The sequence below is a fragment of the Salvelinus fontinalis genome, unplaced genomic scaffold (assembly GCF_029448725.1).
Source record: "Salvelinus fontinalis isolate EN_2023a unplaced genomic scaffold, ASM2944872v1 scaffold_0260, whole genome shotgun sequence".
Classification (NCBI taxonomy): Eukaryota; Metazoa; Chordata; class Actinopteri; order Salmoniformes; family Salmonidae; genus Salvelinus; species Salvelinus fontinalis.
In genome coordinates this window covers 173,839-187,151 of record NW_026600469.1, presented here as the reverse complement: position 1 = coordinate 187,151, position 13,313 = coordinate 173,839, and the positions used below count along the sequence as shown (strand labels likewise).

The window sequence follows — 13,313 nt, the reverse complement described above, 5'->3', positions numbered from 1 at the left end:
CGCTGACCCTAACCCAGATCCCTGACCCTAACCTCTGACCCTGACCGATGACCCTAACCCTGACCCTAACCCCTAACCCTGATCCCTAAACCTGACTGCTGAACCCCGACCCTAACCACTGACCCCCAACCCTAACCTCTGACCCCTGACCCTAACCCTAATTCCAGTAGTCAGCTATCACTAGTGGACCACGTACACAGATAAGAACAACCAATCAACCAATCCACAGACAACATCCAGGGGTTAGGGTCAGAGGTCAACCTCCCATCTACATTTCAGTTTCGATGGACAATAAAATGCCATTGTATTGTATCTACTGTAGGGATGTTAACAGGTTAACCTTTAATCTTAACCCCTGACCCTAACCTCTGGACCCTAACCTTTAATCAGTTAGCCGCCGGAAATACATTTGAGCGCTCATGTATCTTATTTATCACACAGAATATAGTACATAGTCTAGATAGAGGGGCAGAATACAGTACATAGTCTAGTTAGAGGAGCAGAATACAGTACATAGTCTAGATAGAGGAGCAGAACAGGAGCAGAATACAGTACATAGTCTAGATAGAGGAGCAGAATACAGTACATAGTCTAGATAGAGGAGCAGAACAGGAGCAGAATACAGTACATAGTCTAGATAGAGGAGCAGAATACAGTACATAGTCTAGATAGAGGAGCAGAATACAGTACATAGTCTAGATAGAGGAGCAGAATACAGTACATAGTCTAGTTAGAGGAGCAGAATACAGTACATAGTCTAGATAGAGGAGCAGAATACAGTACATAGTCTAGATAGAGGAGCAGAATACAGTACATAGTCTAGATAGAGGAGCAGAATACAGTACATAGTCTAGATAGAGGAGCAGAATACAGTACATAGTCTAGTTAGAGGAGCAGAATACAGTACATAGTCTAGATAGAGGAGCAGAACAGGAGCAGAATACAGTACATAGTCTAGATAGAGGAGCAGAATACAGTACATAGTCTAGATAGAGGAGCAGAATACAGTACATAGTCTAGTTAGAGGAGGAGAATACAGTACATAGTCTAGTTAGAGGAGCAGAATAGAGTAAATAGTCTAGATAGAGGAGCAGAATACAGTATATAGTCTAGATAGAGGAGCAGAATACAGTACATAGTCTAGTTAGAGGAGCAGAATACAGTGCATAGTCTAGATAGAGGAGCAGAATACAGTATTTAGTCTAGATAGAGGAGCAGAATACAGTACATAGTCTAGTTAGAGGAGCAGAATACAGTACATAGTCTAGATAGAGGAGCAGAACAGGAGCAGAATACAGTACATAGTCTAGTTAGAGGAGCAGAATACAGTACATAGTCTAGATAGAGGAGCAGACTACAGTACATAGTCTAGTTAGAGGAGCAGAATACAGTACATGGTCTAGATAGAGGAGCAGAATACAGTACATAGTCTAGTTAGAGGAGCAGAATACAGTACATAGTCTAGATAGAGGAGCAGAATACAGTACATAGTCTAGATAGAGGAGCAGAATACAGTACATAGTCTAGATAGAGGAGCAGAATACAGTACATAGTCTAGTTAGAGGAGCAGAATACAGTACATAGTCTAGATAGAGGAGCAGAACAGGAGCAGAATACAGTACATAGTCTAGATAGAGGAGCAGAATACAGTACATAGTCTAGATAGAGGAGCAGAATACAGTACATAGTCTGGTTAGAGGAGCAGAATATCCTGTCAGACAGCACCAGAGCAATGTGCTTTTATAAGCCCAGTCATTGGTCAGCCCAGTCGTTGGTCAGCCTAGTCGTTGGTCAGCCCAGTCGTTGGTCAGCCCAGTCATTGGTCAGCCCAGTCGTTGGTCAGCCCAGTCGTTGGTCAGCCCAGTCATTGGTCAGCCCAGTCGTATGTCAGCCCAGTCATTAGTCAGCCCAGTCGTTGGTCAGCCCAGTTATTGGTCAGCCCAGTCGTTGGTCAGCCCAGTTATTGGTCGGCCCAGTCATTGGTCAGCCCAGTCATTGGTCAGCCCAGTCATTGGTCGGCCCAGTCGTTGGTCAGCCCAGTCGTTGGTCAGCCCAGCCATTGGTCAGCCCAGTCATTGGTCGGCCCAGTCATTGGTCGGCCCAGTCATTGGTTGGCCCAGTCATTGGTCATCAATCAACCCATCCTGGTCATATTATCAACCCATCCTGGTCATATTATCAACCCATCCTGGTCATATTATCAACCCATCCTGGTCATATTATCAACCCCCCATCCTAGTCATATTATCAACCCATCCTGGTCATGTTATCAAGCCATCCTGGTCATATTATCAACCCATCCTGGTCATATTAACAACCCATCCTGGTTATATTAACAACCCATCCTGGTCATATTATCAACCCATCCTGGTCATATTATCAACCCATCCTGGTCGTATTATCAACCCATCCTGGTCATATTATCAACCCATCCTGGTCATATTATCAACCCATCCTGGTCATATTATCAACCCATCCTGGTCATATTATCAACCCATCCTGGTCATATTATCAACCCATCCTGATCATATTATCAACCCATCCTGGTCATATTATCAACCCATCCTGGTCATATTATCAACCCATCCTGGTCATATTATCAACCCATCCTGGTCATATTAACAACCCATCCTGGTCATATTATCAACCCATCCTGGTCATATTATCAACCCATCCTGGTCATATTATCAACCCATCCTGGTCATATTAACAACCCATCCTGGTCATATTATCAACCCATCCTGGTCATATTATCAACCCATCCTGGTCATATTATCCACCCATCCTGGTCATATTAACAACCCATCCTGGTTATATTATCAACCCATCCTGGTCATATTAACAACCCATCCTGGTCATATTATCAGCCCATACTAGTTGTTGCTATTAGATCCATTCGTTTCTAATCGAGATTTTAATCTCGGTCACGTCTGGAATCTCTCTCGTTAGATGTGCTGGTTAGCACAATGTTTTCTCACTAATTGCATTTTGGAAAACGTTTGAAAATGACTTTTTTTCTTAGCTGCTTCATTACAGGAGTTGATTGTTCAATAGTAGACTATCGTCTTTTGACTGTTAGCCCATAATCATGGTATTGTTTCCTGTTCAATAGTAGACTACAGTCTTTTGACTGTTAGCCCATAATCATGGTATTGTTTCCTGTTCAATAGTAGACTACAGTCTTTTGACTGTTAGCCCATAATCATGGTATTGTTTCCTGTTCAATAGTAGACTACAGTCTTTTGACTGTTAGCCCATAATCATGGTATTGTTTCCTGTTCAATAGTAGACTACAGTCTTTTGACTGTTAGCTCATAATCATGGTATTGTTTCCTGTTCAATAGTAGACTACAGTCTTTTGACTGTTAGCCCATAATCATGGTATTGTTTCCTGTTCAATAGTAGACTACAGTCTTTTGACTGTTAGCTCATAATCATGGTATTGTTTCCTGTTCAATAGTAGACTACAGTCTTTTGACTGTTAGCTCATAATCATGGTATTGTTTCCTGTTCAATAGTAGACTACAGTCTTTTGACTGTTAGCTCATAATCATGGTATTGTTTCCTGTTCAATAGTAGACTACAGTCTTTTGACTGTTAGCCCATAATCATGGTATTGTTTCCTGTTCAATAGTAGACTACAGTCTTTTGACTGTTAGCCCATAATCATGGTATTGTTTCCTGTTCAATAGTAGACTACAGTCTTTTGACTGTTAGCTCATAATCATGGTATTGTTTCCTCTTTCCTTTAAGCTCTTAGTGAAACATGGTTGTTCAGTCTACAGTATTTTCTGTTAGTCACTTATTAATTTTACTGTTTGGAAAAAATGTATTGACTGGTTTAATGGGGGTCAGTTAGTTGGCATCCTCCCTAATCTATGTTATGGGTATGACACTCCAGGACACCATTGTCCTCATACTGCTTCTTCATGGGATCGTGTTGTTTTTAGGGGGGGGAAACGGGCTGACAAGCTGCCCTTGACTTGTAGAAGATATGCGGTTTGAAGGACTATGTTGGAGAGTGACTCTCCGCCGGGCCCATATTCCCATTCAGGATTTCTTGTTTCTAGTTTTTTAATTATTATTATTTGTGTATTTGTTTTTGCTGTTTTTGCTGCGCTGTTAGCAGCTAGTAACCTAAACATTTGGCTGCCCTATTAGCAGCTAGTAACCTAAGCATTTGACTGCCCTATTAGGAGCTAGTAACCTAAACATTTGACTGCCCTATTAGGAGCTAGTAACCTAAGCATTTGACTGCCCTATTAGGAGCTAGTAACCTAAGCATTTGACTGCCCTATTAGGAGCTAGTAACCTAAGCATTTGGCTGCCCTATTAGGAGCTAGTAACCTAAGCATTTGGCTGCCCTAATAGGAGCTAGTAACCTAAGCATTTGACTGCCCTATTAGGAGCTAGTAACCTAAGCATTTGACTGCCCTATTAGGAGCTAGTAACACAAGCATTTGGCTGCCCTATTAGGAGCTAGTAACACAAGCATTTGACTGCCCTATTAGGAGCTAGTAACACAAGCATTTGACTGCCCTATTAGGAGCTAGTAACCTAAACATTTGGCTGCCCTATTAGGAGCTAGTAACCTAAGCATTTGACTGCCCTATTAGGAGCTAGTAACCTACACATTTGACTGCCCTATTAGGAGCTAGTAACCTAAGCATTTGGCTGCCCTATTAGCAGCTAGTAACCTAAACATTTGACTGCCCTATTAGGAGCTAGTAACCTACACATTTGACTGCCCTATTAGGAGCTAGTAACCTAAACATTTGGCTGTCCTATTAGCAGCTAGTAACCTAAACATTTGGCTGCCCTATTAGGAGCTAGTAACCTAAGCATTTGGCTGCCCTATTAGGAGCTAGTAATACAAGCGTTTGACTGCCCTATTAGGAGCTAGTAACCTAAGCATTTGACTCCCCTATTAGGAATTAGTAACCTAAGCATTTGGCTGCCCTATTAGGAGCTAGTAACACAAGCATTTGGCTGCCCTATTAGGAGCTAGTAACCTAAGCATTTGACTGCCCTATTAGCAGCTAGTAACCTAAACATTTGACTGCCCTATTAGGAGCTAGTAACCTAAACATTTGACTGCCCTATTAGGAGCGAGTAACCTAAACATTTGACTGCCCTATTAGGAGCTAGTAACCTAAGCATTTGACTGCCCTATTAGGAGCTAGTAACCTAAGCATTTGACTGCCCTATTAGGAGCTAGTAACCTAAGCATTTGACTGCCCTATTAGGAGCGAGTAACCTAAACATTTGACTGCCCTATTAGGAGCTAGTAACCTAAGCATTTGACTGCCCTATTAGGAGCTAGTAACCTAAGCATTTGACTGCCCTATTAGGAGCTAGTAACACAAGCATTTGGCTGCCCTATTAGGAGCTAGTAACACAAGCATTTGACTGCCCTATTAGGAGCTAGTAACCTAAGCATTTTGCTGCCCTATTAGGAGCTAGTAACCTAAGCATTTGGCTGCCCTATTAGCAGCTAGTAACCTAAACATTTGGCTGCCCTATTAGGAGCTAGTAACCTAAGCATTTGGCTGCCCTATTAGGAGCTAGTAACCTAAACATTTGACTGCCCTATTAGGAGCTAGTAACCTAAACATTTGACTGCCCTATTAGGAGCTAGTAACACAAGCATTTGACTGCCCTATTAGCAGCTAGTAACCTAAACATTTGGCTGCCCTATTAGGAGCTAGTAACCTAAACATTTGACTGCCCTATTAGGAGCTAGTAACCTAAGCATTTGCCTGCCCTATTAGGAGCTAGTAACCTAAGCATTTGGCTGCCCTATTAGGAGCTAGTAACCTAAGCATTTGACTGCCCTATTAGGAGCTAGTAACCTAAGCATTTGGCTGCCCTATTAGGAGCTAGTAACCTAAACATTTGACTCCCCTATTAGGAGCTAGTAATCTAAGCATTTGACTACCCTATTAGCAGCTAGTAACACAAGCGTTTGGCTCCACCAGCTCAGTCTCTCATATCTCCCATTTACTTTCTCTCTGTATCGACTCAGTTTTCCAGAATCCCCGGAGGACATGCCGGGCTACCCTCTGTTCATCTCCATTGGTGATTGGCTGGACTCCATCAAGATGAGCCAATACAAGCACCAATTCCTGGCTGCAGGGTTCACCACCCTGGACTCTGTCTCCACCATGAGGATAGAGTGAGTAGATCAGGAGATACCGGCTGCTTCTCAAATGGCAGCCTATTCCACATATTCTGACCAGAGATTATTTATTTAGTCAATATAACTATCTACTGTGTATTATTGAGTTCATCTTATATATTTAATTTAAATGTATTTTTACAATATAAAGCACCCACATACAAACTAACCGTACCAACATCCACAACATCACCCTGCCCAGACCCTCACCAACATCCACAACATCACCCTGCCCAGACCCCCAGACCCTCACCAACATCTACAACATCACCCTGCCCAGACCCTCACCAACATCCACAACATCACCCTGCCCAGACCCTCACCAACATCCACAACATCACCCTGCCCAGACCCTCACCAACACCCACAACATCACCCTGCCCAGACCCTCACCAACACCCACAACATCACCCCTGCCCAGACCCTCACCAACATCCACAACATCACCCTGCCCAGACCCTCACCAACATCCACAACATCACCCTGCCCAGACCCTCACCAACACCCACAACATCACCCTGCCCAGACCCTCACCAACACCCACAACATCACCCCTGCCCAGACCCTCACCAACATCCACAACATCACCCTGCCCAGACCCTCACCAACACCCACAACATCACCCCTGCCCAGCCCCTCACCAACACCCACAACATCACCCCTGCCCAGCCCCTCACCAACATCCACAACATCACCCTGCCCAGACCCTCACCAACACCCACAACATCACCCTGCCCAGCCCCTCACCAACATCCACAACATCACCCTGCCCAGACCCTCACCAACATCCACAACATCACCCCTGCCCAGCCCCTCACCAACATCCACAAAATCACCCTGCCCAGCCCCTCACCAACATCCACAACATCACCCTGCCCAGACCCTCACCAACACCCACAACATCACCCTGCCCAGACCCTCACCAACACCCACAAAATCACCCTGCCCAGACCCTCACCAACATCCACAACATCACCCTGCCCAGACCCTCACCAACACCCACAACATCACCCTGCCCAGACCCTCACCAACATCACCCTGCCCAGACCCTCACCAACATCACCCTGCCCAGACCCTCACCAACATCCACAACATCACCCTGCCCAGACCCTCACCAACACCCACAACATCACCCTGCCCAGACCCTCACCAACATCACCCTGCCCAGACCCTCAGACCCTCACCAACATCCACAACATCACCCTGCCCAGACCCTCACCAACATCCACAACATCACCCTGCCCAGACCCTCACCAACATCAACAACATCACCCTGCCCAGACCCTCACCAACATCACCCTGCCCAGACCCTCAGACCCTCACCAACATCCACAACATCACCCTGCCCAGACCCTCACCAACATCCACAACATCACCCTGCCCAGACCCTCACCAACATCCACAACATCACCCTGCCCAGACCCTAGTGTCTGTATCTCCTCTAAACAGTTAACCTAACTCATATAGTGTCTGTATCTCCTCCTCTAAACAGTTAAGTTAACCTAACTCATATAGTGTCTGTATCTCCTCTAAACAGTTAACCTAACTCATATAGTGTCTGTATCTCCTCTAAACAGTTAACCTAACTCATATAGTGTATGTATCTCCTCTAAACAGTTAACCTAACTCATATAATGTCTGTATCTCCTCTAAACAGTTAACCTAACTCATATAGTGTCTGTATCTCCTCTAAACAGTTAAGTTAACCTAACTCATATAGTGTCTGTATCTCCTCTAAACAGTTAACCTAACTCATATAGTGTCTGTATCTCCTCTAAACAGTTAACCTAACTCATATAGTGTCTGTATCTCCTCTAAACAGTTAACCTAACTCATATAGTGTCTGTATCTCCTCTAAACAGTTAACCTAACTCATATAGTGTATGTATCTCCTCTAAACAGTTAACCTAACTCATATAGTGTCTGTATCTCCTCTAAACAGTTAACCTAACTCATATAGTGTCTGTATCTCCTCTAAACAGTTAACCTAACTCATATAGTGTCTGTACCTCCTCTAAACAGTTAACCTAACTCATATAGTGTCTGTATCTCCTCTAAACAGTTAACCAAACTCATATAGTGTCTGTATCTCCTCTAAACAGTTAAGTTAACCTAACTCATATAGTGTCTGTATCCCCTCTAAACAGTTAACCTAACTCATATAGTGTCTGTATCTCCTCTGAACAGTTAACCTAACTCATATAGTGTCTGTATCTCCTCTGAACAGTTAACCTAACTCATATAGTGTCTGTATCCCCTCTAAACAGTTAACCTAACTCATATAGTGTCTGTATCTTCTCTAAACAGTTAACCTAACTCATATAGTGTCTGTATCTCCTCTAAACAGTTAACCTAACTCATATAGTGTCTGTATCCCCTATAAACAGTTAACCTAACTCATATAGTGTCTGTATCTCCTCTGAACAGTTAACCTAACTCATATAGTGTCTGTATCTCCTCTAAACAGTTAACCTAACTCATATAGTGTCTGTATCTCCTCTAAACAGATAACCTAACTCATATAGTGTCTGTATCTCCTCTAAACAGTTAACCTAACTCATATAGTGTCTGTATCTCCTCTAAACAGATAACCTAACTCATATAGTGTCTGTATCTCCTCTAAACAGTTAACCTAACTCATATAGTGTCTGTATCTCCTCTAAACAGTTAACCTAACTCATATAGTGTGTGTATCCCCTATAAACAGTTAACCTAACTCATATAGTGTGTGTATCTCCTCTAAACAGTTAACCTAACTCATATAGTGTATCTCTTGTCCTCAGGGACGTCAGGCGTATCGGCGTGTCTCTGATTGGCCATCAGAGGAGGATCGTGAGCAGCATTCAGAGTCTCCGTCTGCAGGTCCTCACCGTCCAACACAACGGCTTCCACAACTAAACCAACCCCCCAAAACGTCTGCACAGACAGACAGGCCTGGGTGTGTTCATTCGGCACCAAACGGAAGAAAAAAACAAACTGAAACAGAGAGAGATTTTCCTGAACTCGTTCAATAAGAAACGCTTGTTTCTAAAAAAAAAAATCTAGATATTCTCTCGGTAGACTGGTTGAACTGTTACCCATGGACTACAATGGTTTACCATGGAGGCATCTTATCCTTGATCCAGAAGACCGGGGATTGGAAGTAGTTTCAGCCCACGTCCTAAACAGCACCCTATTCCCTTATGGTGCACCGTTTAGGACAGACACATTCAGTATGAAGCACATGGAGAGACAAGTGTACTGATGGGTCTTCCTCTAATCAAGTGGACGGAGACGGATTGAAACAGGACTCTCAGTTTAGAGACCACTATTTTTTTTGAACAAAATGGGATGATAAAATGTGTCTTTTATTTCAGATGTTTTGTTTCCTTGTTCATTTATTGAGCAGCAGATTCTGACCAACTGGAAGATAAAGGACAACATGGAGGAGATTCTGACCAACTAGAAGAGAAAGGACAATGTGGAGGAGATTCTGACCAACTGGAAGAGAAAGGACAATGTGGAGGAGATTCTGACCAACTGGAAGAGAAAGGACAATGTGGAGGAGATTCTGACCAACTAGAAGAGAAAGGACAATGTGGAGGAGATTCTGATCAACTGGAAGAGAAAGGACATTGTGGAGGAGAGTCTGATCAACTGGAAGATAAAGGACAATGTGGAGGAGATTCTGATCAACTGGTAGATAAAGGACAATGTGGAGGAGATTCTGATCAACTGGAAGAGAAAGGACAACATGGAGGAGATTCTGACCAACTAGAAGAGAAAGGACAATGTGGAGGAGATTCTGATCAACTGGAAGATAAAGGACAATGTGGATGAGATTTTGGAGCAAAGAGAAGACAAATGAATGACATCTGATTTTATAAATGTATAGTCCATCATCAACCATAATATATGAAGTATTTGTGCAAAAGACATGTTCTGTGAAAAAGCCTTGTTCAGTTTGATTAGACATCCTTGTTCAGTTTGATTAGACATCCTTGTTCAGTTTGATTAGACATCCTTGTTCAGTTTGATTAGACATCCTTGTTCAGTTTGATTAGACATCCTTGTTCAGTTTGATTAGACATCCTTGTTCAGTTTGATTAGACATCCTTGTTTAGTTTGATTAGACATCCTTGTTCAGTTTGATTAGACATCCTTGTTCAGTTTGATTATACATCCTTGTTCAGTTTGATTATACATCCTTGTTCAGTTTGATTATACATCCTTGTTCAGTTTGATTATACATCCTTGTTCAGTTTGATTATACATCCTTGTTCAGTTTGATTAGACATCCTTGTTTAGTTTGATTAGACATCCTTGTTTAGTTTGATTAGACATCCTTGTTCAGTTTGATTAGACATCCTTGTTCAGTTTGATTAGACATCCTTGTTCAGTTGGATTATACATCCATGTTCAGTTTGATTAGACATCCTTGTTCAGTTTGATTATACATCCTTGTTCAGTTTGATTATACATCCTTGTTCAGTTTGATTAGACATCCTTGTTTGATTAGACATCCTTGTTCAGTTTGATTAGACATCCTTGTTCAGTTTGATTAGACATCCTTGTTCAGTTGGATTATACATCCATGTTCAGTTTGATTAGACATCCTTGTTCAGTTTGATTATACATCCTTGTTCAGTTTGATTATACATCCTTGTTCAGTTTGATTAGACATCCTTGTTTGATTAGACATCCTTGTTCAGTTTGATTAGACATCCTTGTTCAGTTTGATTAGACATCCCTGTTCAGTTTGATTAGACATCCTTGTTCAGTTTGATTAGACATCCTTGTTCAGTTTGATTAGACATCCTTGTTTAGTTTGATTAGACATCCTTGTTCAGTTTGATTATACATCCATGTTCAGTTTGATTATACATCCTTGTTCAGTTTGATTATACATCCTTGTTTGATTAGACATCCTTGTTCAGTTTGATTATACATCCTTGTTCAGTTTGATTAGTCATCCTTGTTCAGTTTGATTAGACATCCTTGTTCAGTTTGATTAGACATCCTTGTTCAGTTTGATTAGTCATCCTTGTTCAGTTTGATTAGACATCCTTGTTCAGTTTGATTAGACATCCTTGTTCAGTTTGATTATACATCCTTGTTCAGTTTGATTATACATCCTTGTTCAGTTTGATTAGTCATCCTTGTTCAGTTTGATTAGACATCCTTGTTCAGTTTGATTAGACATCCTTGTTCAGTTTGATTAGACATCCTTGTTCAGTTTGATTAGACATCCTTGTTCAGTTTGATTAGACATCCTTGTTCAGTTTGATTAGACATCCTTGTTCAGTTTGATTAGACATCCTTGTTCAGTTTGATTAGACATCCTTGTTTAGCTTGATTAGTCATCCTTGTTCAGTTTGATTAGACATCCTTGTTCAGTTTGATTAGTCATCCTTGTTCAGTTTGATTAGACATCCTTGTTCAGTTTGATTATACATCCTTGTTCAGTTTGATTAGACATCCTTGTTCAGTTTGATTAGACATCCTTGTTCAGTTTGATTAGACATCCTTGTTCAGTTTGATTAGACATCCTTGTTCAGTTTGATTAGACATCCTTGTTTAGTTTTCATCCACAATCTATATCTTTACTCAGCAATATTCAGTCTCCTTAGCTGACTGACTGACAGTCTGTTGCTTTGTCACTCATTGCCATGCCTTGTTTGGTTTAACAAGGACAGAGTAGTCAAGGGCACCGACAGATCTGGGACCAGGCTACAGTCTCCTTAGCTGACTGACTGACAGTCTGTTGCTTTGTCACTCATTGCCATGCCTTGTTTGGTTTAACAAGGACAGAGTAGTCAAGGGCACCAACAGATCTGGGACCAGGCTACAGTCTCCTTAGCTGACTGACTGACAGTCTGTTGCTTTGTCACTCATTGCCATGCCTTGTTTGGTTTAACAAGGACAGAGTAGTCAAGGGCACCAACAGATCTGGGACCAGGCTACAGTCTCCTCACTTATAGAACAAGGAGAAGAGAGCAACTCAACTCCACAACCAATCACAAACCGAAAACAACCTCAGACATGGACCATAAGAACAGATCTGGGACCAGGCATGAACCATAAGAACAGATCTGGGACCAGGCATGAACCATAAGAACAGATCTGGGACCAGGCATGAACCATAAGAACAGACCCTGTTCCTGGAGAGAGGCCCTCCTGGAGGTTTTAACTCCAACCCTGTTCCTGGAGAGAGACCCTCTTGTAGGTTTTAACTCCAACCCTGTTCCTGGAGAGAGACCCTCCTGGAGGTTTTAACTCCAACCCTGTTCCTGGAGAGAAACCCTCCTGGAGGTTTTAACTCCAACCCTGTTCCTGGAGAGAGACGCTCCTGGAGGTTTACACTCCAACCCTGTTCCTGGAGAGATACCCTCCTGTAGGTTTACACTCCAACCCTGTTCCTGGAGAGAGACCCTCCTGGAGGTTTACACTCCAACCCTGTTCCTGGAGAGATACCCTCCTGTAGGTTTACACTCCAACCCTGTTCCTGGAGAGAGACCCTCCTGGAGGTTTTAACTCCAACCCTGTTCCTGGAGAGAGACCCTCTTGTAGGTTTTAACTCCAACCCTGTTCCTGGAGAGATACCCTCCTGTAGGTTTTAACTCCAACCCTGTTCCTGGAGAGAGACCCTCCTGGAGGTTTTAACTCCAACCCTGTTCCTGGAGAGAGACCCTCTTGTAGGTTTTAACTCCAACCCTGTTCCTGGAGAGATACCCTCCTGTAGGTTTTAACTCCAACCCTGTTCCTGCAGAGAGACCCTCCTGGAGGTTTTAACTCCGACCCTGTTCCTGGAGAGAGACCCTCCTGGAGGTTTTAACTCCAACCCTGTTCCTGCAGAGAGACCCTCCTGGAGGTTTTAACTCCAACCCTGTTCCTGCAGAGACCCTCTTGTAGGTTTTAACTCCAACCCTGTTCCTGGAGAGATACCCTCCTGTAGGTTTTAACTCCAACCCTGTTCCTGGAGAGAGACCCTCCTGGAGGTTTTAACTCCAACCCTGTTCCTGGAGAGATACCCTTCTGTAGGTTTTAACTCCAACCCTGTTCCTGCAGAGAGACCCTCCTGGAGGTTTTAACTCCAACCCTGTTCCTGGAGAGAGACCCTCCTGGAGGTTTTAACTCCAACCCTGTTCCTGGAGAG

At 42.9% G+C, this 13,313-nt stretch overlaps 1 protein-coding gene across 1 annotated transcript in view; it reads left to right on the top strand.

Moving 5' to 3' along the window:
* Window positions 1–12,474, top strand: part of LOC129845267 (ephrin type-A receptor 6-like) — a 56,084-nt gene extending 43,610 nt beyond the window's left edge. Inside the window, exons 10-11 of the mRNA XM_055913138.1 lie at window positions 6,026–6,175; window positions 8,962–12,474. Coding sequence (XP_055769113.1) covers window positions 6,026–6,175; window positions 8,962–9,076 — 265 coding nt within the window. The 3' untranslated portion in view covers window positions 9,077–12,474. The remainder of the gene's footprint in view (window positions 1–6,025; window positions 6,176–8,961) is intronic.
* Window positions 12,475–13,313: the final 839 nt, after the last annotated feature.